The sequence below is a fragment of the Nycticebus coucang genome, chromosome 10, assembly GCF_027406575.1.
Source record: "Nycticebus coucang isolate mNycCou1 chromosome 10, mNycCou1.pri, whole genome shotgun sequence".
NCBI lineage: Eukaryota > Metazoa > Chordata > Mammalia > Primates > Lorisidae > Nycticebus > Nycticebus coucang.
Window position 1 is genome coordinate 60,835,347 of NC_069789.1, and position 25,816 is coordinate 60,861,162.

The following is a 25,816-nucleotide window of genomic DNA, read 5'->3' on the forward strand; positions in this document are numbered from 1 at the left end:
AATGTAGACTGGCCTCAGAGGCCTGTGCCCAGCACTTAGGAAGCTCAGGCGTAGATTGCAAATAGGAAATGACAAGCAACAGGGAACTGGTGAAAGGGATGTGAGTGGTATCATGCCAGAACTCGGCCAACGCACAGAGTGTGAGGCCAGTCATGGGACTCCCTCTCTGGGCACACATGAGGTACTCATGCTGATGCACAAACACAAGATCCCAGCTGCTTGAGCAAGAGATCAAGCCCCACTTTTGGTGCCAAATCTTTCCGTAAGCGTGGTATGCTCTTCTCTCCTATCCTACAGGTCACTTGTAATGAAGTTACAAAGCATCGTTTCTACAGTCCTCATCCTTACTCATCGATCATTCTCTCATTTATACAAGACACCCCTAATTCAGTCACATGGGGCCTCACTCTTCCTAAAAATAGCAATTTGAAAATCTGAGGACTGCTATTCTCTGATTTACCAGGTTACAACCATACTTGCTTATTGCCTCTATGTTCTCTTCTCACATATAAATTCAGCTTCTTCTTAGTAGACAATGAGAAATTAATTGGTTAACGTCCTAGCTGACAAACCTTATTTCCACTGTGACCCATTCTACCCAGTGCTGAGGGCAAAACCCGGTGCTCCCTCCCATGGTTTAATTTGGCTCCTCGTCCCTGATATCTGTGTCTATAGGCTAGCTCCTCTCAAGGTCTTTAGAGTTGCTATGGACCACTACTGTTCCGCTTGTTACTCTGTCTACCTACACCTCCTTGTCACTGGATGTCTGCTGCCCTGGGACTTGATCTTCCTCCCTTCCTGCTTATCTCATGCCTCCATGTGAGCCATGGCTGGGTTCTTTCCCTTTTCTTTATCTCTCTTTGTTCCTCCATATCTCCTCTCATGGGATATCATATTCCCCAAATCCCAAGTCCTTTTGCTTCCCTCAATAAACAGCTCCTGGGCAGCGCCTGTGGCTCAAAGGAGTAGGGCGCTGGCCCCATATGCTGGAGGTGGCGGGTTCAAACCCAGCCCCAGCCAAAAACTGCAAAAAAAAAAAAGCCCAGTAACTTTCAATAAACAGCTCCTGAAATGTGAGAAAAAAAGAGAGTTGTCCAGAGGAGAGGCACAGCCTCCTCCCTACTATCTAAACCTAGTGCCCCATACTCTCTCCTGCATGAAATGTCACCTGTCAGTTTATGAGACAGAAAACACTTTCTATGCACATCTTGTGAGTTTATTCAGGGCTGATCCCCTTGAGTGTCCCTGCTCTGTCCACACAATATACTGCTCACTTTCCCACTGTCATTCTTTGAAGGGTATTGCCATGACCAGGTGGTAGTCCCTTTAAATAGTCATTGGGCATCCAGGAACTTTCCTATGCTCCCTAATGTGACCTTTCCTTCTATCTGACTTTTTTGATTCCTTTCACATCCCCTGAGTTTCTCACTATCCTCTACTGCAGTGGGAGCGCGCTGCTATCCTGGCAACAGCCATTCTAGCATCAGTTGATAAAGCCAATATGTACAGAATATTTCCTCGAGTGATTCCTAAAAAGAAAGGGACCTGTCCTGTCACATAATCCCCAATCCTAGCCCTGTGCCCCTCCCACTCAGCCTTTTTCCCCTTTCCCAACCTGCAAGACCCACAGGCTGTGAATTGTTCACTGAAGAGAGATGCTGTAATCAACAATCAGCAGTCAACAGAGGGTCTGTGTGATGAGAGAGAGGCCTGGCTGGGCAGGCAGTGTGTGCCAGTGACGTCACTAACCTGTCTAGGGGGATCCTGCCCAGTTTCTAAAGGGGGTGGAGAAAGAGGCTGGTTTGGAATCATGAAAGTTCCCAATCCCCAGCTCCCCAAAGACTGGCTTACCTCCCCATTCCTCTCTCTCCAAAAGCATTGGCAGGTTCTGGGCTGGAGATAGGATGAGTGATTTGACCACATCTGTTGACCAATAACTTAGAGCAATTTAAGGAATGAAGACAGAGGCATACAGCCAAGGAAAGGCATGCTGTGTGATTTTACATTCTCACACCCCTGTGATTCAAAACGGATGTATCAGTGTCTATGGGGGATCTGGGGGCTCTGCGTGTTGGGACTGGGTTAGGAGAGCTGGGGAGGTGGGCAGTAGAAGAGAAGAGAGGGTAGGACAGAGGGCTAGGCTGCCCCTACCCTATTTACTTTGAAAAATGACCTGGGAAGAAGGCAGGATCTGAGGGAGGGAGCAGTGGGCAGGTGAGGCCACACCTGGTTCCCTCCAGGGCTAAGCACAGACCAGGGAATGGGAGGCAGGAATCTTTTTTTTTTTTTTTAGGGAGGCAGGAATCTTGATTTCTGTGCCCACAGTTAGATCTGGAGAGCAAGGACTGGGAACCCAGCCACATGGTTCTGCAAGCTTAGCCCGCCCGGAGCCAGTCCAACTGAGAAACAAGCACTTACTTAAGTTTTTCCTGTTTACATCCCTAAGGTGAAGTCTCTTCATCGCCTCCCTTGCAGACTCAACACCTCCACCTTTGTGAAAAGCCCTCTACTGTGTCATTCCACCTAATAGCAGGTACCCAAAATGTGCGCAAGGCCAGGCTAAATTAGCTGATGCCTAAGTGCAAAGTCTTGTCTGCATCCAGATGACAAGATCCCCCTATTCCCACCTTGTTCAGTACTGGTTATGATAGGTGCTGGAGGACATGGTAGAAAACAGATCAAAATTCTTGTCCTCTTGGAACTTATATTCTAATAGGAAGGACAGACAACAAGTTAGATAGAAATGCTAGCTCCTAAAAAGTACTAAGAGAAAAAAACAAAGGCAAAAATGAGAATACGAAATATCTAGGGTCAGGAGTGAAAGCAAAGAAGGCTTCACTGAGAGGGTGACACCTGAGTAAAGATCTGAAGGGAAAGACGGCGCAATCCACATGGGTATCAGAGAGGAAAGATTTCCAGGCAGAAGAAACAGACTGCTGAAGCACAAGGCCTTCAGGGAGTATGTGCCTAGTATTTTCTGAGGAAAGCAAGATCAGTGAGGCTGAAGAAAAAAGGAACAGTGGCAGGGGAGGAAGTCAGAGAGGTAATGGGAGCCCAGTCTGCAGAGGGCCTTTTAGGCCACTATAAGGAGTTGGCCATTTGCTAACGGTGAGATGGGAGCCACTAGCAGGTTTGGGGCAGAGAGTGACATGACCTGGCTTCCCTCTTGAGAAGGTCACTTTGGCTGCTGTGTGGGGAGCACACTGCTGGGCTCCTGGGCAGAAACAGTTGCAGTCATCCAGGTGAGAGATGATGGTAACTTGGGACTGGGTGACAGCTGCTGGTAGTGAAAAGTGGTCAGACTCTGGATATATTTTGAAGCCCTTAGAATTGGCTGATAGGCCAAATGTGGGTGTGTGGGAAAGGGAGGAATCAAGATTATCCCCAAGGATTTTGGCTTGGACAACTCAAAGAGAGGAGTTGCCGTCCATCAGGATGGAGAAGATTTCAAGAGGAGCTTGTTTTGGAGAAAAGATTTGAGTCTTCTCTTCTCCCTAGCCCTTCTTGAGGTCAAATGTACATCCTCTAGGAGGCCATCCCTGACTTTCCCCATGCAGTTCACTATAGCCACGTTAATAATTTCTTAACATCAGGGCCATCATTCATCATTCACTCCTTAGGGCTTCCCAAGGGTCCATCTCAGAATTCCATTACACCTCGGTGCACATAGTGGGCTCTCAGAAATAGTTGGTGAATGACGATTGATTAAATGAATGAATGTGTGACTAGGAACAGATGTGTGGGGGATTGTAAACAGCAGTGACCTCTTAATACCCTGTGGCGAGAGATGGTGCAGCTGGTGTGGAATGGAAGCCAGGTTTCTGGGATGGTGTCCCAGCAACATCTTTTCTCTCTTCTCTGCAGCCCTGGGCCAGAGCGGAGGCCAGCCAGCCCTCTCCTACCCCTTTAAGGGAAGCTCCAATTCTTTAGAAGAATGACCTTGGGGCATTCTAGGCTGAGACACTCTGATGCTCCCGATTCTCTGGTCTGATCAGAAGTATGGGAAGAGTTTCGCTGCACCGCTGGGAGACAGGGGCAAAAGTAGGCAAGCCGTCTTCACAACCCAGGCTTCCTGGCATAGGCAGTAGTTCCAAATGGGACTTGAGCACCACCCCACTCTCCTAGAAGAAAAGGGGACAGTGGACACAGGGGTCCAACATGGTTGCTCTGGTGGCTCACGGAAAGCCCTCCTACATTGGTCTACTTGCTTCCTACCAGCCTAGTCACTACCTCTGTTTTGCCCACTACCTTTGTTTTGCCAGGACACTGGTAGTTGAGACATTTCTGTGGACTCTGCAGGACCATAGCTCACCCACTCTGACCCTAGGAGACTCCCTGAGCTCAGGAGTTGGAGAGTTTTCTTCTGAGCCACAGGTCAGCGTGTGGGCTCAGGAGAAAGATATGTTATCTTCTTGTCTCTTAGGGAAAATGAGGCTGAGCAAAATGAGGGCTGGGAGTACAGCCAGGGGTCATGAGCCTCAGTCTGGCCTTTGGCTCAACCATCTCGAAGGAGCTTCCAGAAGGGTGGAAATGCCAAAAAATAAATTCTAAGCCGCAGTCCACATTCCTCAGTGCTCACAGCTGCCTGGACATATCTTCCCTCCACCAACAGGGCAGGGGTGGAGCAGGAATGAGCCTGACCATCATGTGAAAGGACAGGGCAGAGATGAGGCCTTGAGAAGAAAACAAGTCACCTCTAGTCACCCAAGGAAATAGGACCAGAACCCAGTGTCTGCAGCTAGAGAAGGGGGCTCTCCAAGGCTGGGAGGAAACACAGGCCCTCCCTTCAGAGGCCAGGTGCTCGGGGTTGCATGGCCCCGGAGTGTAGGAACTGTTGGCTGAGAAGCTGCTAAGGGGCTTGCTCCAGACTTAGGAGGTGAGAACAGAAGCCGGAGCTCAAAGACCTTTTCCCCCACTTCAGCTATGGGCTTCCACGCTGGCCCAGGGAGAGGGAGGTTCGACTTAGAGTTGGGCTGCTATTCCTAGTTCTACCAAGTGATCTGGCCTACGGTCTAAAACATGGGACCTGTCTTCCTGTGACCCTGGATGCTCAGCAGGGGAGCTTGGAGGTGTGCAACTCCTTCCTCTTCTTTTGAGGAGGGAGGTCATTGAGAATCCCCCTTATTTTTTTAAAGCCAAAACTCCAAGGGGAGTGTACCTCTGACTCAGTGACCCAAATGGACTCCCAGGGAAGGATGGTTCCCTGCCTTCTGGTACCTGACAGGCTATAGAGGCTGGTGCTGGCTAATAGGCAGTACTCAAGCCTGTCACCACTTTGGCTTCACCTGCCTGGTAAACTTGCCCTCTAATGCTTTCCTCTAAATGCCATTGACCCCACCTGCAATTTGCTTTGCCCTGCCCTCTGCTGACTGCCTTTTCTTATATGAATTCAAGCCCCATTGACTGTTCAAGACCCAGCTTCAGGGCTGCATCTTGTAGGAACCCTTCTCTGACTACCCATCCCAACTGCTCTTTGCCTTTTCCATCCACTGATTTTGGTCAGGGGAGCACGTAGTCACATTCTGCCTGCTTCATCCTTGGGAGACATCCTCTCCTGCCAAGCTAAATTATAAGCTCCCCCTGCATAGGATAGTTAGTAAGGGCTCACCAAGGCTTGTTGACCTGAAGGACAAGTGATCTGAAAGTTACTAAGCACCTCCTATTGCACGTGACCCTCTTTAAACACATCACGTGCATTATTTCATAAAACTCTATGAAGCAGAGACTGCCATTACCTTCATTTTTATGAGAAATACACTTGCCCAAGTGTATTTGCACAGCAGGCTGCTGGTGGAATCAGAATTTGAATACAAGTCTGTGTGTGTGCCCCATCTTCTTGTGACTTCATGCTGTTACCATGCAGCTGTGCATTGGGGACTTGCTTAATAATTGCATGTGATACAATGCAGTCAAGAACTATATGATCCCCATAGCAAGAAAGTCTGGGGTTCTGGCAGAGAAAGGGGGATTGACTACTGGAAGGGGAGTAGACAGTGGGAAGGAAGGCTCTGCCTGTCCTGCTGAAGAGGTCCTGTGACCCAGACACCTGTTGTACCTGAGCTCTACATGGGTCTACGACTGCAGTCACATTAAGACCAGGTCCCCACACAATGATGGGAGTGAGGACAGGGTGAAGTATTATTTTTTGGACAGAGCTTATGGTCTCTAGCACCGCCAGTTCCTTCATACCTCAGTTCCATGACCTCTGTCCTGGGGTCCTGGTTACCTTTAGTGGATCTGACAATCCCCAAAAGTTCAGACCCCTCCTGGGGACTTTCCTAATCTTAAATCTTGGGGATCCTGGGTTCTCTTCTTGACTTGCTGTGTGGCCTTAAGCAAATGCCTACAATCTCTGTACTACAGCTGGTTGTGTAAGAAATGATGTGAGGGTGGGGACTGGAGAGTCTCTATTCCCTCTGCTCGTGGGCTTCTAACAGGGAAAGGCGGGAGGAGAATACCCAATTTAGGGTACTCTGTTTAAAATTGTGCTCATTTAAAATCATATCCCTCTGCTCCTCGAGCTAATAATGAGCCCAGGATAAGAAGTCCAGATGTTTCCCACATGTTCTTTTTCTATATGTTGCCATGGCAACTGTCCCATATACACACTGCTGAGGTGGCCATTACAATGGGCCCCAGATGGGCTCTGCACCACCCAGGTACATCACCCTTAGACCAGGACCCACCCAGATCAGTTGTCATGGCAACCACAGGCCAGTGTGAGGGAACTTCGGGCAGGCAAAGGAAGAAGGTAGTGTGTGTGCCTGTGGCTGTGCCCATGCTGCTGTGTGAGCATGTATCCTCTGGTACGGCCTGTTCATGCAGATCTGAGTAAGGGCATTTGAATCATAATGTGAAATGGGACCTTAAAGATAATCTTACTCAATGTTCTGTGTTAAAGCATCTGTATAAAATCCTCTTACCTCACTAGGGGCCAAGTAAACCCAAAAACCCAATGAAGAAAAACACAAAACCCAAATCCATGGTTGTCTTGCCAATGCAGTGATGACATCACTACCCCAGAATAGAACTTCTTTTTTTTTTTTTTTTTTTGTAGAGACAGAGTCTCACTGTACCGCCCTTGGTAGAGTGCCGTGGCCTCACACAGCTCACAGCAACCTCTAAGTCTTGGGCTTACGCGATTCTCTTGCCTCAGCCTCCCGAGCAGCTGGGACTACAGGCACCCGCCACAACGCCCGGCTATTTTTTGGTTGCAGTTTGGCCGGGGCTGGGTTTGAACCCGCCACCCTTGGTATATGGGGCTGGCGCCCTACTCACTGAGCCACAGGCGCCGCCCCAGAATAGAACTTCTTAATCTGTGTTCACAGATTGGATTCAGGAGTCCATAGACCCAACCATCAAAAACTATATAAACCAAACGTGAATATGTCCATTCGTCTGGGGAGACACAATGTAATATCAATCAGGTTTTTTTTTTGGCCAGGGCTAGGTTTGAACCCGCCACCTCTGGCATATGGGACCGGCGCCCTACTCCTTGAGCCACAGGCGCCGCCCATCAATCAGGTTTTTAGGGAAGTTCTTGACTCCAGAAAGTTAAAGATACCTACCTTAACCAGAGCCATCTGGGACAACTGGTTTAAGGAAACATGGCCTTGTTAATATCCTGGAGAGAAAAACATTCCCACTTTGTGGCTACAGTCATTTTCTCAGTTGGTACCTCTGTGCTTATTAAGGTTTTGTTAAGTTTTAAAATAAGGCATTAAACTTAACAGAGGAATGCTGTGGACTCATATTTCAATGAATTTTAATAGAATAATCACTGGCAATTACTTGGCATATAAAAATTACTCTGCAAATGTTAAGAATATTCATAGGTGTGAAGGGTGGGAGTTTCAATGCTATGCTGAGAACTTCGTGTTTCACAGGGCATGATGTCATAACAAGGAGCTTGCCACCTCTGTGTCTGCTCCTGCCCCCATGCAAACCCAGATTATTTGTCAGGAAGGGTGCAGTGAGCTTATGGGGTCAGCTCCTGCCCCTGGACTCTGAACCTCAGGCTGCTCTCCCATCACTCTGGCTGAGCTGCCTCCTGCGTGGAAGTTCTCTTATCTATCCGACCTCAGTCACTAATGCTGCAGAACACTCTCATTTCCTGCTCCTGCCCTCTGTGGAGGGAAGAATTTTCTTGAGAAAAGGGATAACTCAGCATTTCTCTGCTCTCCTCTCCTCCCTGGGCTGTCTGCTCTAGGGTGCATAAACTCCACACTCACTGACCTTGCCTGGGCCATGACTTTTAATTCTCTTTAGCCCCTCTGAAGCTGAGGACTCCCACCACCTGGAAACGTTATGGAGCAAGGGAGGGTTTTGATTTATTCGTCCTTTTAAAGGAGGAATATTGTAACTGGTGTGTGTGTGGGGGTAATTCTCAGCACTTACTCACTATTGTATCTGTGTCACCACACCATCTCTTTAACTGCGTCTCCCCAGAACTCCTTCTGTATTAGCCTGCTGGGCAGCCTTATAGTGGTGGAGGGGGAGGAGTCTCTCAGCAAGGGCCCTAATCCTCTTACTAAGGGGATGGGGGAGGTGAGATGATAGATTCCAATTTCTGCCCTTTCAGTGGTGCTAGAAGAAGAAACTATGGCCTTGACCTTGACTGGCTTTGGAACCAACAGTCTCCAACATAAAGCCCCCTGCAGTCTCTCCATCTGCCCTGGGCCTTCCCAGGAAGACCCTTGCTCAGAAGTCATGAGGAGGGCTGGCCAACCTTTGTCCAGGCATAGGACAAAGACCTGAGAAGTTAGGTCTTTAGGGTCCCATTTGAGTGAGGCTTGTCTGGATTGGCCAGAGAAATAGGGAAGCAGCAGTAGTGAAAGTTTAACAAATAGTTCTACCCTCTATGGCTGAAATTGCCTACTGCTCCATAGTTTCTGGTATAACTACCTCTGAAGTTTATGGGGTAGTCTGATCTGGAGCGATTGCTATTCACCAGACTACCTCTCCCTAAGTATCCTTATCCTCAGGACTGTCCCATGGCCCACAGGCACACACAAAACTAAACAAGGCATTGGGGTTTCCTGAAAATTGATAGCTTATGTCAGATTGGGGAATTGAATCTCCAAAAGCCTATCAGGAGGATAGACAGGTATGGGGTACAAGGGGTACTGCTCCAGGAAAACCACTGAGGAAAGTTTACTTTTATCTGCTCAAGGACTGGGGGAGAGGGGAGTGGCCCACAGACTATTGTTTATAGTTCCAGGAAGTGTCATGGAGCCAGAACTCTACTCCTGCTCGTGGGAGACATATTCCAGGGGTGGGGCTTCTCCTGGGTTACCACGTACATGGTACAGATCACGTACATCTGTACTGGGTGTGCACTGTACAGCTTGAGACTGTATCATACGCCCCATAAGGGCAAGGGCCTATTTTGTCCGCAAAGGCCTATTTTGTCCGTGCATGTATCCCAAGCTTCTAGAATAGCACCTGGCACCTACTAAGTGTTTAATAAAAATTTGGCAAGTAGGTATGTACTCCCTCTGGAGTTGGGCAATACAGAGGCCCTGGTTTTCTCAGTGTAGCAGGAAACTGGGAAGCTAGGCCTTGCCAACCCCATATATTATATTTCAAGCGCTCACAGTTGCAAAATCTCACACATCTTCTAAAGTGGGAGCAGTTTGAGGAGGGCCTGGGCTAAGGGTAGCCATGAGAAAGTGGGACTCCAGGCTGTCCATCCTCTGCTATTCTTGACACTCTACCAAGATGGCTCCCACTGAATCAAGTTCACTGCCTGGAAACAAATCCCATTCCCAGCCAAATGTTGTCTTGAGAAGTCACTAAGTCTCCTCCCTTCTCCAAAGAAATAGAATCCAGATCCCTGTAATTTCTGTTTCAAACTCTTCCAGCAAGTACCTCAGATGACATTTCCCTGGCCTCTTCCTTTATGACCTCCACCCACCCCCCGCCAATGTTGGGCTCTGCCAGGCTTGTCATCCTGCTGCCTCTCTCAGTTTCCCCAGGGCATGCACAGGCTCGAGACATCTTCCCCTCCAGTAAGATCATGGCACATATGGCTAAGAGCATTACCTCTGATGACCGGCTGCCTGTATTCAAATCCTGGCTGGCCCATCTTAGGCAAATCACTTAACCTATCTATGCCACAGTTTTCTCACCTGTAAAATGGGCATGATTGGAACAGCACTCCCCTTAATAATAAATAATACCAAAAATGTATCAAGCAGTTACTGTATACCAGGCATTCTTCTTCTATGCATTTTATCTACATCAATGCATTTAATTCTCACAAAACCTTATGAGGAAAGTACTGTTCTCATTCCCAATTACAACCAAGGAAACAGAGACACAGAGAGGTTAAATGACTTGCCCAAGGCTGCACAGCTAGAAAGTGAGGAAGCCGAAACGCAGCTAGGAAGTTGGGTCCAATCTTCATCCAGTTAGAAGGATTAAGGGTGCTTATGACAAAGCCTGATTCATAGTAAGCTGCAGCAAGTGTCAGCTGCTGCTATTAGTATGATTAGGACCTCTCAGCCCAGCTCCTAGAAGTCTACTGGGTCTCAGATGGCTGCTCTGTCTATCTAAACAGAGTCTTCAGAGACTACCACACTCCCAGGCCTCCTCTGCCCCACAGGGGCACTAACACGCTCAAGCCACAAGAACATAGCTAATATCAACTGCCCCTGAACTTAGTCTCCTTTCTAGTCAATTGTCTGCACATCTTCTCTCCATGGATGGCTGGGACATAAGGCTCCTCTTGGCCTGAAAGTCCCTAGAGGGCAGGGAACACAGCGGTGTGAATTCACCATGAAATGATACAGGTTGGGACTGACAGAGATGCCAGTGACATCCTGGGGCCTGCTCAGGTTGAGGAAGATGCAGGAGGGGCTGTGGCTCACTGATCCCATTTTCTTCCCACCACTTGGCAGAGGCCAAGGGAAAATGAGTTGAGCTTGGACAGAATGGAATTAACACAAAGAGTACTAGCACAGATGGGGAGGTGGGGGAGAAAGAGAAGAGCGAGACCCTTTGACAAGCCCGGGTTTGAATCCTGGCACCTACCTACATGTCTTCAGACAAGTTTTATGTAACCTTTCTGAGCTTGAGTTTTCTCATCTACAATATAGAATAATAATACCACCTTCAAGGATTATGTAAGGTATTAATGAAGGGCTTTACATAAAGTGCCTAGCACCGTCCCCTGAACACAATAGGCATTTAATAAACAGTAGTCATTATGGCTATTGGATTATTTTAACATTTGGGGAGTCAGAGGCAGTCGTCCTGGTTTTGGATTCATCTGCTAAATCACCGTGCAGTCTTGAGAAAGTCACTTCTCCTCTTTGAATCTCATCTCTTCCCATCCAAAATGAAGCCAGGTTTGGGTTATCTATAAAATTTACTGAAACTTTGACCTCCTTTGTTCTTGCATTCCAAGTCATTTGTAGTCCTAGGCTACTTGGATTTGGCCTGAAACTCCCAGAAGAGCCAGGTGGGACTGCACCACTGAGCTGGAACCCATGTAGGGGTTCAGAACAAATTCCTCTCTTAGAGAGTAGTTACTATACCTTGCTCCTGCCCTGGGCGAGGGTACACCAGCTTTACAAGTTTTCTTAGAAGGAAGACTCATCCTGCTCTGTTTCAAATCCACAAGACATGAAAAACTGAACAGTGGCTTCAAGATGGAGTTAGCCTGGTTAGGTAGAGTGGCTCATGCCTGTAATCTTAGCACTTTGGGAGGCAGAGGTGGGAGGATTGCTTGAGTCAGAAATTTGAGACCAGCATGAACAAGAGTAAGAATCCTCATTTCTACAAAAAGTCAAAAAATTAGCTGGATGTGGTGGTACATTCCTAAAGTCCCTGCTACTTGGGAGGCTGAGGCAGGAGGATCACCTGAGCCTAGGAGTTTGAGGTTGTAGTGAACTATAATTCATGTCATTGCACCCCAGCCTGGAAGATGGAGAAAGGCCTTCCTTGTCTAAAACAGAACAGAAAAAAGAAAAGGAAAAAAAACCAAAAACATAACACGATGGAGTCTGCTCAACAAAGGAGAAGAAAGAGGAAGAAATGGGCAGCGCCTGTGGCTCAAGGAGTAGGACACCAGTCCCATATGCCGGAGGTGGCAGGTTCAAACCCAGCCCTGGCCAAAAAAAAAAAAGAAAGAAAGAGGAAGAAAAGCAAAACAATCCCAATGTGAGGCCAAGCTCCACATTGCCCCTCCCATTCTATATTTATATCAACCCTCGTGTGAGGAGGCAGGGAGGAGGCTCTGGCTTGTTCTCCAATGACACATGTTGTGATGAGAAAAGATCCCTTCATTATGTGTCCACTTAGTGTTCATTCAAACATGCCACAAAGTGGAAGTAATTAAGGAATCCGTGTAAACCTCAGGTGACCTTTCCCAGTCCTTGTGCACACGGTCTCACACACATGGGCAGCAGTAATGTCAGCCCTGGCTTCCCTGGGCTGTCCAAATTAAGATCCGATGGTGGTTCATGCACTGCCTGGTTCTGACATCAGTGAAAGGGAGTGTGAGCAGATGGGATCAGTGCTGGGCTCTCACCCACACAGCCAGGTACGCTAGGGGAGGGACAGGGCACTCGTCCAAACCTCTGTGGGCTGGGCATGTCTACATGTGCCCCAGGGCAGAGGCAAAAGGAGCAGCTGTATATCAACAGCCTTTGGGACATGTGAAGGCCACCCTAACACCCTGCTTGGAGGCAAGTCATCATGGGAAGTTCTCTTCTTGCTATGTAAAGATTATAAAGTCTTTTTTTTTTTTTACTTTTTTTTTTTTTTTTGTAGAGACAGAGTCTCACTTTATAGCCCTCGGTAGAGTGCCGTGGCATCACACAGCTCACAGCAACCTCCAACTCCTGGGCTGAAGCAATTCTCTTGCCTCAGCCTCCCAAGTAGCTGGGACTACAGGCGCCCGCCACAACGCCCGGCTATTTTTTGGTTGCAGTTCAGCCGGGGCCGGGTTTGAACCCGCCACCCTCGGTATACGGGGCCAGCGCCTTACCGAATGAGCCACAGGCGCCGCCCAAGATTATAAAGTCTTGTTTAGACTTTCTTTCCACAGTTCAGGCAGAGTGAGTACAAAACCTTCTCCTGCTCCCCTCAAGGACCCTGTGCACTCTCCCCCAGATTCAGGGAGCTTGGAGGCTAGAGAGGACCATATTGGGAAAAGAGCAAAGAAACACTGGAAAGACTGGGTTCTCTTCCTCAGTTGTAGAGCAAGAAACAGGCTTGTAGAGGCTCTACGACTGCTTACTTTGGATTCCTTACTCACTCAATTCAATCATTTGCCAAACACTGATTGCCAGGCACTGTGCTAGGTGATGGGGAACAAGATGAGTTCATAGACAATGATAAATAACTGTGCTGAATTTTGTGAATAATAGAAATATATGATATGGTAGTCCCCAAGGCATCTAGTTCTCCTTCAACAAGGTGGGGGAAGAAGCCTAGTGCTATCCTCATGCTGCAGGGCCTTGTGAGGGAGGCGGGACTGACTGGCTGCCTTCCCAACCCTACAAGGGCAAGCTGCTGGGCAAGGCTTCCAGATCCTAGCAAATTCTCTAGGTAAGTCTCACTGGAGTGAATCCCTTGTCAGGGGTCCTCAAACATTTTAAACAGGGGGCCAGTTCACTGTCCCTCAGACCGTTGGAGGGCCGGACTGTAGTTAAAAAAAAAAACAAACTATGAACAAATTCCTATGCACACTGCACCTATCTTATTTTGAAGTAAAAAAACAAAACAGGAACAAATACAATCATGCCACCTCATGTGGCCCTGCAGGCCGCAGTTTGAGGACCCCTGAAGACAGGTCAAATTACCATTTGTCTTTTTTTTTTTTTTTTTTAAATAAATCTCACTCTGTCACCTGGGCTAGAATGCAGTGGCACAATCATAGTTCACAGCAACCTCAAAGTCCTGGGCTCAAGCAATCCTCCTGCCTCAGCCTCCCAAGTATCTGGGACTACAGATGCCCACACCACACCCAGCTAATTTTTCTATTTTTTGTAGAGACGGAGCTCTTGCTCTTGCTCTGGCTGGTCTTGAACTCCTGAGCTCAAGGGATCCTCCTGCCACAGCCTCCCAGGGTGCTAGGATTACTGGTGTGAGCCACAGTACCTAGCCTTCTTATCTTTTACCCCAATGTCAAGCACCGTGTTTGGCACAAGGCAAATACTCCCTGATGATTCGTTGATTGAATGAAAGAATACATGAATGAACAAGTCATGTCATGCCCTGAGTGAGTTTGGGAGTGGGAGGCAAGGTGTAAAATGAAACCATTCAGTTGTCTCCTCTTTTCTCTGTCTTCTTCAAGCTCCAAAGCTTGCAAGCTCCCCGACAAAGCAGGCAAATCCCAAATCTTTCTCCCCATCCAGCCTGTCAAAGAGCTTGGTGAATCCTTGGCAAAGATGAATCACCATGACAACCAGCTAGTGCCAGAGCAGAGGCAGTGCTGTGAACCCTGTTCCCTTCCCCTAGGAGCCTTGGAGGAAGCTGGTGTTTCTCATTTTCTTATATGAAGCCCACGTCCAAAGGTTCATTAGCGTTCTGCTCCACAGTGCAACCCAACCTGTGATTTCTCAGATCATTTCAGATCTAGCCAGTAAGGATCGTCTTCCAGCTGACAAGCCGGGGATCCTAACACTAGTCTGCAGCAGATATTAAAAGTAAAAGTCCTCTCAGCAACTCATCACATGCTAATCATGAACGAGTGCCTGGTTAGGTGGATGGAGATCATTAGGCTCTGAATAGTGTGATATACACATAAGGAAGACATTACACTAACAAAACTGCAAATGTAAAAATAGAGCTCCACATAGTTTCCTGGTTACCACATGCTAATTCTGATGGGTTTTCAGTGCCAGGGAAATTTGGTTTCCTTTTGTCCCCTGCCATGCCCTGGGTCCCCTGGGTGTATACTCATTGTGGGAGGAGATGGCTCACTTTGTACCCCATCACCCTCCGCCACAAGATGTACCATGGAAGAGTGAATGTTGCTGCTCTATTCTGAGGGTTGCAGAGGATGACCCCCTACCAGCCTTGCAGGGGACAGAGAAGACAGGAGTGTATACCATCAGTGTCAAGTGATCTCAGACTCAGGCTGTGTTCTAAGCCCCAGCTTTGCCTACTGGAGCAGGGAACTGAGACAGAGCTGTAAGACAAATATTTGGGGCAGCCTCGGGTTTTCAAACAGCAAGCTCAATAATTTCTTTCTTTTTCTTTTCTTTTTTTTTTTTTTTTTTGAGACTGGGTCTTACTTTGTCACCCTTGGTAGAGTGCCATGTTGTCATAGCTCACAGCAACTTCCAAGCTCTTGGGCTCAAGTGAGTCTCTTGCCTCAGCCTCCCAAGTAGCTGCCACAAAGCCAGGCTATTTTTTAGAGATGGAGTCTTGCTCTTGCTCAGGCTGGTCTTGAACTCCTGAGCTCAGGCAATCCACATGCCTTGACTTCTCAGAGTGCTAGAATTATAAGAGTGAGCCACTGCACCCGGCCTCTCAATAATTTCTTGGGTCAAGTTTCTCTTTGGGAAACTAAAGGATGGAGCTGGTTCCCTGCAGTGTACAATCTCTTGTACTTCTGCTGTGGGGGGTCAGAACCATCCTCTAGCTATTTTTTTTTGGCCGGGGCTGGGTTTGAACCCGCCACCTCCGGCATATGGGACCGGCGCCCTACCCGCTGAGCCACAGGCGCCGCCCTCTAGCTATTTTTTTTAAATGTTACAAGAAAATCAACATACATCCCTAAGTGTTGCTGAGAGTTGGAATCTGACCCACTGAGGGCCTGGCCTTTAACATACAAAGCACCCACTCCTTCACTCACCCATTCATTCAAAGATTCTATGCATCTGGTGCAATCTCTGCCCAGAATAAACATCACTGTACTCAAGTTCTAGGGATTTTCTCGGTGAACCTCACATTCTGAGGCTCAGGTGATATGTTGTGACTACAGGATGACATGTGGAAGGGGATATGTGTGAGAATGACCTATTAAAAGTGGTCCTAGGAGAAGACGTAGTTGGCAGGCAGCCACCCAGATGGCTCTGGATTGCCTTTTTGGTTCCTAGGACCTTCATTTTTAACCTGGACTTTGTCAGCACCTCATACATGACACACATAGAGTGACTCCCACAACCTGAGCATTGGATGAACGTGGCACCTACTTGCCAGTTTCCTATCCTGGCCCTGAAGTGCTTCTGGATTTGATGAACTGATCCTGGGTCGAGTCAAGCAAAGTGAAAACTCAAAGTGCAATTCAAAGGTCAATGTCTCATTGTCAAGAGATGAACCTGTTTAGCCTGGGTGACTTCTTCCATATGGGCAATATGAATAGTTCTAGCCCAGTGGCCCCCAGACTCCAGGAGGAAATCTTTCCCCAGACCACTTACCCATGCAGGAGAAGCTCTCCTCAGTCTCAGCAGGGGACTCAGAGTAGTCATCAAGGGCCCAGCGATTCTGGAGGAGGGGCCCAGGTTCCTGGTCTGTGTGCAACCTGTGGGACCAAGAAGGAGTGGTCACTCATGGCAGAGGTTATTCTGGCCCCAGTGCCCCTCCATTGGCTTAAAAACTCTCTTAGAGCGTGGTTCTTCTCCTCTGCTGGCACTCTGCAGCCCCCCTGAGGGGCCCCTCCCTGCACATGCACATGCACGCACTCCAGCAGGCAGCAGCCTTCTACATAAAGTCAGCCAGCAGGGAGCCCCAAGAGCACTGCGATGCCTGATGCCAGATGCTCTTTGACACGCTACCCACTCTCAGGAACATGTATCACCCACAGGGCAGAGGGATCCCTGGGAACTCCAGGCCTTGGGGCCTCTGCCCAGCCATGGTCCTTGCCCTCGGTGAGCACGATTGCGCAACCCTGTGCATACACACAGGGAAGGGTTTGAGGTTACTGGTTCCTGGAAGCTTAGCGGCACACACAGGGCTCCCTAGGCTTGTGCACCATCCAAGCAGCTAGGAAGTTGTGAAAGAAGAAGGGATAGGCCCAGCTGAGGCTGCAGTGACTCCTGGAAGGACAAGTGTGTGCTGGGCCAGTTGTGGCAGCTGGAAGGAAGGGTGAGGTCTCTGGGCACCAGCTCCCAAGTGCACACGGACCTCTGCGCACAATCCCAAACATACAATCACTCCCAGGAACAAAGGCTGTGGGAGCTTTCATTACAGGCAATTACCCTGGGCTCTCCGAGCTGGCCCGCCCACCCGTCCACCCGCTGTCTCCAACTAAATGGACCCTTTGGCGGCTTGGCAGAAGGTGGGGGAGGGCTGTGCAGGCAGGAGGGGAAATTGACAGGCTGGGCCAGGGGACCCTATAAGACTCCAGTGCTACTGAGATTTGTCTTTCTCTCTCTCCAGACTTTACTTTTTTCGAATTCTTAGGTGGCTAGGACTCTGGGCCCAGCTCTGCCATTAACTTGCTGTGTAACCTGTAGTAAATCTCTTTTCCCCTCTAGGTCTGGCTTACATCATGGGGTGAAGAGATGCTCTCAAGGCCAAGATCAGTCTGACAGTTTAGAGTTGTGGGAGGTGTTTGCTGCTAGTGCTCAGTCCTTTTTACACTATTCAGGCAGTTTTGAGCGCTCAAGCATCTACAACCCCCTCAGGTGGGTGCTGGGGGTAGGGCAGGGTGGAGGTGTTCTCAGAGAACGCAAGAGACCTCATCTGGCCCCCAAGGGTGCTCAATATAATGGGGACGCTCACCATGTACTACTGCCAATTAAATGTCTACCCACATAAATAAGTGCCAAGGGGGTGAAAAATTGGAGTTGGTTGAGTTCTTGGAAGAAATTAGTATGGACCTGGGTTTCTGAAGTAAGAGATACAACATATTGGTGAGAAAGTAATAGGAAATTCTACCAGGGAGAAGGAATTCTATATAATGTATAAATGTTTCACTGAATAACATCATATATGTAAAGAGCTAAGTACAGTATCTACAATAATGAGTATTAAACACAGAAATAGTCTGCAGCATGATTATTACTGCCACTATTATGAAGCAAGGCTGGTGAGGTCACATCAGCTATAAGGCCAGGAACACTGAGGAAGGCAGCCTTTATCTCTCCATCTCAGTTGGCTCCAAACTTTTATCTACGTATGCTCTGCCTCCCGGAACACAGCAGGCCTCCGTGTCTGCCCTCACGTCTCAGCCTGAATGGACAGCACTGTCTATGCCAGAAGTCAGATGGAGGTCGAATCAGAGAAGACCGTGGAAGGCTGGGCGTGGTGTCTCACTAGTGTAATCCTAGCACTCTGGGAGGCAGAGGCAGGTGGATTGCCTGAGCTCAGGAGTTTGAGACCAGCCTGAGCAAGAGTGAGACCCTGTCTCCACTAAAAATAGAAAAAAATTAGCTGGGCATTGTGGCAGGAGCTTGTAATCCCAGCTACTTGGGCAACTGGGGCAAGAGGATTGCTCAAATCCAAGAGTTTGAGGTTGCAGTGAGCTATGATGCCACAGCAGTCTACCCAGGCCAACAGAGTAAGACTGTCTCAAAACAACAATAAAAACACAACAAAAACAAAAAAACTATAGTGATGACACCCATTACCCTAAACTCCTGACACCATTAATCATACCCTCCTGCGTGAAGTCCACCCCAAGCCTGCCTGAGGAGGGAAGGACAGAACTGTCAGAGGAAAAAAAAAAAATACTTGGCAGTTGGCAAAAGGCATCAAGGGCTGTGGTGAAGCTGTTGTGGCTTTTTTCCAGGAGAGCAGAGGGGAATCAGGTAAAGGCTGTGATGGAATTAGATGCATGAGATCGGGGGCTCCCAAGAGCACACTGGGGGGGACCTTATGCCTTCTCTGGGTCCAAGGAGCAGTGGTCCATAGAGGGAAATGGTAGATGGCAGAAGATAAGCTTCACTGGGGAGACCATACCTAGACCTTGACAAGAGAGGGCTATGGAGGATGGGGCAGGGGAAACGATGGATTTGTTCCCTGAAGAAAGCAGGTCACACACAGCCACACTGGAGACAGGGAGAGAAGCAGGGAACCTCTGCTTTTGTGTTCTGCCAGGGCTTTGTATTATAAAAGGCCAAGGTGCTGCGGGGGGGCAGAGGGGAGAGATTTCCACGAAAACAGAATGTCTATGGATTGCAAGGAACAGATGGCACCTCCTTGGCTATAAAGCTTAGAAGGGTGGCACAGCCTGGCCCTTGGCAGAGCTGCCCATGACAGCAGTTCTAGGCCCTGTAGGTTATGCTCCTGCCCATCAGCCTGCAGTGTCTTGGAATGTCCTTGGTCCTAACCTCACCTTTGCCTAAGTCATGCCCCTCTCTCCAGCCTTAATCCAGGGCCTGAAAGGGGCAGGTTCCCAGGTAATGGGGTGGCATGACTCATTTCTTTTTTTGTTTAAAATGCAAACATGTAATAAATGTTTGCTGAATGAAGGAAACATGGTTCTGTTTAAATTGCATTGAAATGTTCAGAGGAAAAAATCCTGACCTCTTTTGGAAAATGTCAGGTTCTAAATATACCATGGGACTTGTAAGGTGGATCATGTAAAATCACAAAGAATTTATTGCCTAGACATTTTTTCTCAAAGAATGAATTCAAAATGAAGGCTATCAGGTAAGAAAAGAAGTCAAAGAGTCACCAGGGAAAGATTTTACTAATTGGAAAAAGGCCGTTCAAAGGCAGATCTGCCTTGCATTTCTGCTTCCTGAGTTCTGTCGTCTGCTTTGGAATCTAAATCGAGAAGGTCATAAGGGACTGCAGTGCATTTCCCCTTAGAAAAAGAAACATTGGTACACTTTTTGGATCATACAGTCAGACAGAGGGAATGCTTTGAGAGCCAGGCATCAACCGGGTAAGAATTCTCTTTGGCCGTGGAGTCAGCTAGAATTCTTGCAATAACAAGGAGTTCACTTCTGCTTAATTTGGAATCCTCTCTAGTTGTTGGAAACTTCTTCCTATTGAGCCTCAAATCTGTCTTGAACTAACTTTTAACCACCACAGTGCTGAGTCAGGTCTTTGGAGCTGCCCCAAGTAACTCTAATTAATCTTACAACATGACAGCCCTTCAAATATTTGAAAATAGTTCTCAGCCCTCTCTAAGCCTTCTCTTTCCAAAACAAACTTCTTCAATTCCTTTAATCATTCTTCTAACACCTTTTTTGGATCCCTCAGCAACATGTCAGTCTTTCTCCAAATGTTCTTATGTGTCGATGTCCTTTTAAAATGCGGTGTTCGAAACTAAATGTAACACTCTCAAAGAGGCCTGAACACAGGCCAGAATATGGTAGGACTATTCACTTCCTTGTCCCAGACCCTGGGTATCTACATATTACTATAATATAAGGCTGCATTTGATTTTTCAGAGATCAAGACACACAAGTTGGCTTCTAGCGAAGATTAAAGTTCCTAGAGGTTCCCTATCCCCACATCCAGCCACTCTGATGCCTGAGAGGCCCCCACGTGCATGAAACGATGTGTGAGCTTCTGTACCTAAAATATAAGGGAGAGTTTCTCCTTGCATTAGTGTGGCAAAAGGAAAAAAAAAACCATGGGAAGTTAGCTTAGTTACAAAGTACTTAATTTGCATTTGGCCATTTCTAACCTGTGTAGTAATTAGTACTTAAATTTTAAGTTACTTAATGTGGTCATTTTAGTGAAGAATTATATTTTTATTAAAAAGGCATAGTTGGAGGGCGGCGCCTGTGGCTCAGCGGGTAGGGCGCCGGTCCCATATGCCGGAGGTGGCGGGTTCAAACCCAGCCCCGGCCAAATTAAAAAAAAAAAAAAAAAAGGCATAGTTGGCTCGGCACCCATAGCTCAGTGAGTAGGGTGCTGGCCACATACACAGGGGCTGATGGGTTTTAACCTGGCCTGGGGCTGCTAAACAATGACAACTGCAACAACGACAACAAAAATAGCTGGGCATTGTGGCAGGTTCCTGTAGTCCCAGCTACTTGGGAGGCTGAGGCAAAAGAATCACCTAAGCCCAAGAGTTGAAGGCTGTGTGAGCTGTGACACCACCACTGTACTCTACTGAGGGCGACAAAGTGAGACTCTGTCTCAAAATAAACAAACACATAAAAAGGCATAGTTGATGAAGTGTTTTTCTACTCCCTCAACTTGCCATGTCTGATAAAAGCTAGAAAGACTAGCTAGTTGACCATCGTGTTATGAATACTGGCCCCGCCACCACCACCAAGGGTGCCAACACCTGTCTGTCTGATTACTGATATGCCAGGCGCATTAACAGATATGCATAAGGCAATATAGTAAGTGGAGTGAGCACAGGAGAGAATAAGTGAGATTGACAGATAAATACCCTGTTTCCCCGAAAATAAGACAGTGTCTTATTTTAAGGTGTGCTCCCAAAGACGCGCTAGGTCTTATTTTCAGGGGACGTCTTATCTTTCCTATAAGTAGGTCTTATTTTCGGAGGATGTCTTATTTTCGGGGAAACAGGGTAGATACGAGGTATCATGAAAGCAATGAGGGAAACAGTTAAGATTTTGCTCACTGAACTGAAGGCACAGTGCCCAAGTAATAGAGTTGGTCTAACTCGCGGTCGTGACAAATGTCCCACATTGAATTGGGCAAGGTTGGCACTATCTGTCTTAGGACCTACCTCCTTAAGCTTTCAGAATACCCTACTATGTATATTGTTGCATCATTTCCAGGGAGCAGAAATGGATGTTTTAGGGGTACCCTCCTTACAAGCCTATTTGTTGTGGAGTCCCCAGAATTGAGAAAAGACCAAACCTTGAACTGGGCTTTCCTTTGATGTTCTCAATCCCATCTCAGGTCTCTAAACCCCCAATTTCATAGGCCTCTACCTGCCAGGTGCATTTTCTATGCCCTGGGGCTCTGTGGTCTCTACCAGCCACTGGTCATCAGGGCCTCTCCACTCTTGCGGGTAGCTCCTTGCTTCCGACATCATTCTTCCCGCCTTCCCCTCCTGCCTGCTCCCCTCGACTCACCTGTACTGGAAGGGGGCCACCGTGGCTGTGACTGGTTGACTCTGCTGATGGGCTGAGGAGAAACTAATGGCCCCTGGGGTAGGAGGGGGACGCTTGCCTGGTGCTGGGCTGCAGACTGGAGAAGAAGCCTGAGAAGTTGCCCCATCATCAGGTGCCAAAGATCTGGGAAGTCCAGAACTTTTGTAGTTTATATTTCTTTGGTCTTTTCCGGGGCAGTTAGGAGGCTTTTGACCTTCAGAAGTGCCTGGTGTTTGAGTTTCTCCATGAAAGCTCGTCCGGGATGGGCTCCTGCCCCTGGTCTGGCAGACTGGAATCCCCTCATGGGCTTTTTTCTTCATTCCGTGGGTGCCTTGTGTTTCCCCTACTCTTCTGGAGCCAGCTCGGCTGGAAAGGGCTGCTTTGGGGGTTATCCTGGGACTGCTCCATGGGGAGCTAGAGAGGCCTTCTCCACCCTCGGCTGACTCCCTCACTGTCCCAGCACCCCTGGGGGAGCCTCTGCCCCTGGAGGCCTTAGGAGAGGAGTTTCTGGAAGGGCCTGCAGCCTTGCCCAGTCTTGGGGAGGCTGCTCTCTGAGGGCTCAGGGCCAGCCCAGCCTGGCGTGGCCGCAGCTGGGGAGAAGCACCCGGTGTATGAATCCTGGTCTGGGAAGAAGCTCGAGGCACAGGGATGGAGGAGGCATAGTGAGGGCGGCTGGCAGAATTCACATTGGCCATCCCATTCATGGTCAGCAAGGCCAGAAAGGTAGACTACTGTCTGCAGGGAAAGGAGAGAGAAGCAGATTGTTAGACGCCATCTCGAGCTTCTATCCCGGAGTGTAGAAGTTTGATGTTGAAGTCTGTGGGGAGGCATGAGCATCCAGGCTGAACACAGGGTCTCCTGGGTTTCTATCCTGACAGGCCACCTGCCCAATGCTGGGAAAACCCCTTTAATCACTCTGCATTGAGACTTATCTCCAAGCACATGTGTGAAAACACTTTCTGTGAATTTCAATGTACTGTATAAATGGGTTTCATTTAACTTTCCTTGACTCTGTTTCTGTTCATTGATCAGGGATAGACTTTCCTCTCACAACCTCCTCCCTCTCTGATCCCTGTTGACATCCTGAGTCTAGAATGTCCTGCCCACACTAAACAAACTCTCTCATGCACTTTTCTCTGCATATTTCTTCCACGCATCACCATAACTGACCCCAGCTATCTCCCCCCACCACACCTCTCAAGTGGCTTCTTCCACATCCTCTTGGCCCCAGTGGGATGGCCAATAATAATCCCCCCACCTAAAACGTGTAAACTAATAAACGCTGCTCCTTGAGGCTTCTGCCGTCTGGTTTCTGCCATTTTCTGGTCCTCCTCATTGAGGCTACTCTCCTGGTCCCTCCCCACCAAACCCATGCCCATAATTACTGGGGATGTGAGCACCTGGCCCATAGTCGCCTTCTCACCACTCCCGATCCACCTCCTGCCCTGGCAAAGCAGACCTCTGTCACCTCCTAACCCCTCATCTAATCTCAGAGACTGTCCCACCTTTGGCTTCCTCCACATACCCACTGCCAGCAGCCCTTGACCCCTTCTCTTCCAGACCTGCCTTGACCTGTTAATTATCTCATCTCTCTCCTGTCTGTTCAACCCCTCCCCCTCTGCCAGCTTCCCCTCCTTACTATAGTAATTAATGAATTAATCACTTTCATTTCGAAGGGAAGCTGAAGCAATTTACAAAGACACATGCAATCAATTCCAGATAGATTAAAGAATTAAATGTAAAAAAAAAAAAGAAATTATAAAAGAATTTGCAGAACACATGCATAAACGTTTCCATAATGTTGTCGGACAGGCCTTTCTAACACCACATCAAAGGCAGAACTCATAAAGGAACTGATAGATTTGAGTGCATAAAAATTTAAATCTCAGCCAGGCATGGCGGTTTATGCCTGTAGTCCTAGCTAACTTGGGAGGCTGAGTTGGGAGGATTGCTTAAGCCCAGACTATGATTATGAGCTATGGTTGCACGCAGGCCTGGGCAACAGAGTGAGTTGCCTTGTCTCTAAAACAGTCCAAAAAGTTAAAGACATCAATAAACTATAAAATGACTTGCAAGAGGTATGAAAAACAAGGAATACCTTCACATAAAACGGAGCTCTACCAAGTCAACATTTAAAAGGAAATATTTTACAGAATAAAGGGCAAAAGACAAGCAAGAAAATCACAAAATAATAAATACAACTGGCCAAAACAAAACAAAAAGTTTCATTAGAAATTGAAGAGATACAAATTAAGTAAGTTATCATGTGTTTCTAAAGCAATTTCTTTTTTTTTTTTGTGGTTTTTGGCCGGCGCTAGGTTTGAACCCGCCACCTCCGGTGTATGGGACCGGCGCCCTACTCCTTGAGCCACAGGCGCCGCCCATGTGTTTCTATCAAATGTTTTGCCTTGTAGAAAATTATAAGATCCCATGTTGGTAAGAGTATGCAGCCCTCAGACACTGCTGAGGGAACAATGCCAAGTCTGAAAATTTACGCTAGAGAAATGATTAAAGAGGTGGGCAAAGATTTATGTAGAATGAAAATACTCTAGTTGACTCATGATGGGTGAACTGGTATTGGATATAAATGGAGACACAGGACATTTTGGTCAGACAAAAGACCACCAAAGCACAAGTGCCCTTAGAGCACTGGAATGCCCCTTCCATATTGTAGAAGAAGTTTCTGGAAGCAGCATGGGATTGTTTATGGCTGTTGCTAACCTTTTCCTGACCTTTGGCTCTGTGGTCTGGGACCAGTTATAGGCTAAACTGTAAGAAGTCAATACAGATCTCTGAGCATTGATGGATTTATAGAACTATAGCTTGAAATGACCACAGGTATCAGGGCTTATAGAATTGCTCTACGATGAATGAAATAATTTCCACAAGAAAGAGGAATGTGATGACTCCTTCTCCTCTTCTCTAATTTGTACTTTACTGACTTGATGTCATTACTGGATGAGCTAAAGCACCCCCCTCATCCCCCAGCAGAGGAGGATGGGAAAGCCACGTGCATGGAGGAAACCACAAGCTGACTTCTGCCCATTCCGTGGCTGCCCAAGTCCAAGCCCTGCCTGACTCCAACTTCTTATCTATCTCATGCCATCCCTGCACACCCACCAGGCCACAGACTAAGGGACACTCTGAGTTACCCTCTACCTACCCACCATCTCCCATGCAGGGCACCCTGCCCTGTCCCCAGCCCCAGCATGCGAAGGACAGCTCCCCAGGAGGCACTGAGAAGGACTTTTATAAAGGGTTCTCAGGCAGTGTCAAGGTACTACTTGCAGCTATGAGAATTTGGGTAAATGATTTAAACTCTCCATGTCCAGTCTGCAAAATGAAGGTAAGATAAAAATCTAGAAACTGTAGTCAGGTGAAGAAGCAGGGAGTTTTTAAGACAAGAAGAAAGCACCATGCTTTAGCCTGGCTTCCAGCCTGGGGTCAGAATTCTTCCCCAGCAGAGTTGAGAGCAGGTTGACTTTGTCATCCTCCTTCTATCCAGCCACCTCTCTAATAGTCAGCTATTTGTACCTATGATGGTGCTGAAGAGAGACTGGAGGTACAAATTTAGATTTGCTCAAAGGCTCATGTGGGCCTTGAGTTGTTGACCTTGGCCTCCAGAACAGAGCTGGGCTATGCACTGATTGGCTGAGCTAGCCAGCTGGCCACCCACAAGAAGAGTCTTAGACTACCAACTCATTGCAGCTGGACCCCTGAGACTTTTTCTGCATTCCCAAGTTCAATTTCCTGCACTGGCTAGGTGCCATGTGGCCTACTTCTGCTTCTGCCCTCAGCCCTAATCCCCACCAAATCCCAGGATGGGGACCAAAGCCAATTAGGTACCCAGACCACCCTCTGTGGGAGCTACGTTTGTGAAAGAA

The 25,816-nt window shown here is 47.9% G+C and overlaps 1 protein-coding gene across 1 annotated transcript in view; it reads right to left on the reverse strand.

Moving 5' to 3' along the window:
- The window catches only part of NAV1 (neuron navigator 1), a 276,840-nt gene that overhangs the window by 175,458 nt on the left and 75,566 nt on the right, over positions 1-25,816 (reverse strand). The window contains exons 2-3 of the mRNA XM_053606354.1: positions 21,915-22,667; positions 16,377-16,480 (exon numbers count right to left, since the gene is read on the reverse strand). Coding sequence (XP_053462329.1) covers positions 16,377-16,480; positions 21,915-22,636 — 826 coding nt within the window. The 5' untranslated portion in view covers positions 22,637-22,667. The remainder of the gene's footprint in view (positions 1-16,376; positions 16,481-21,914; positions 22,668-25,816) is intronic.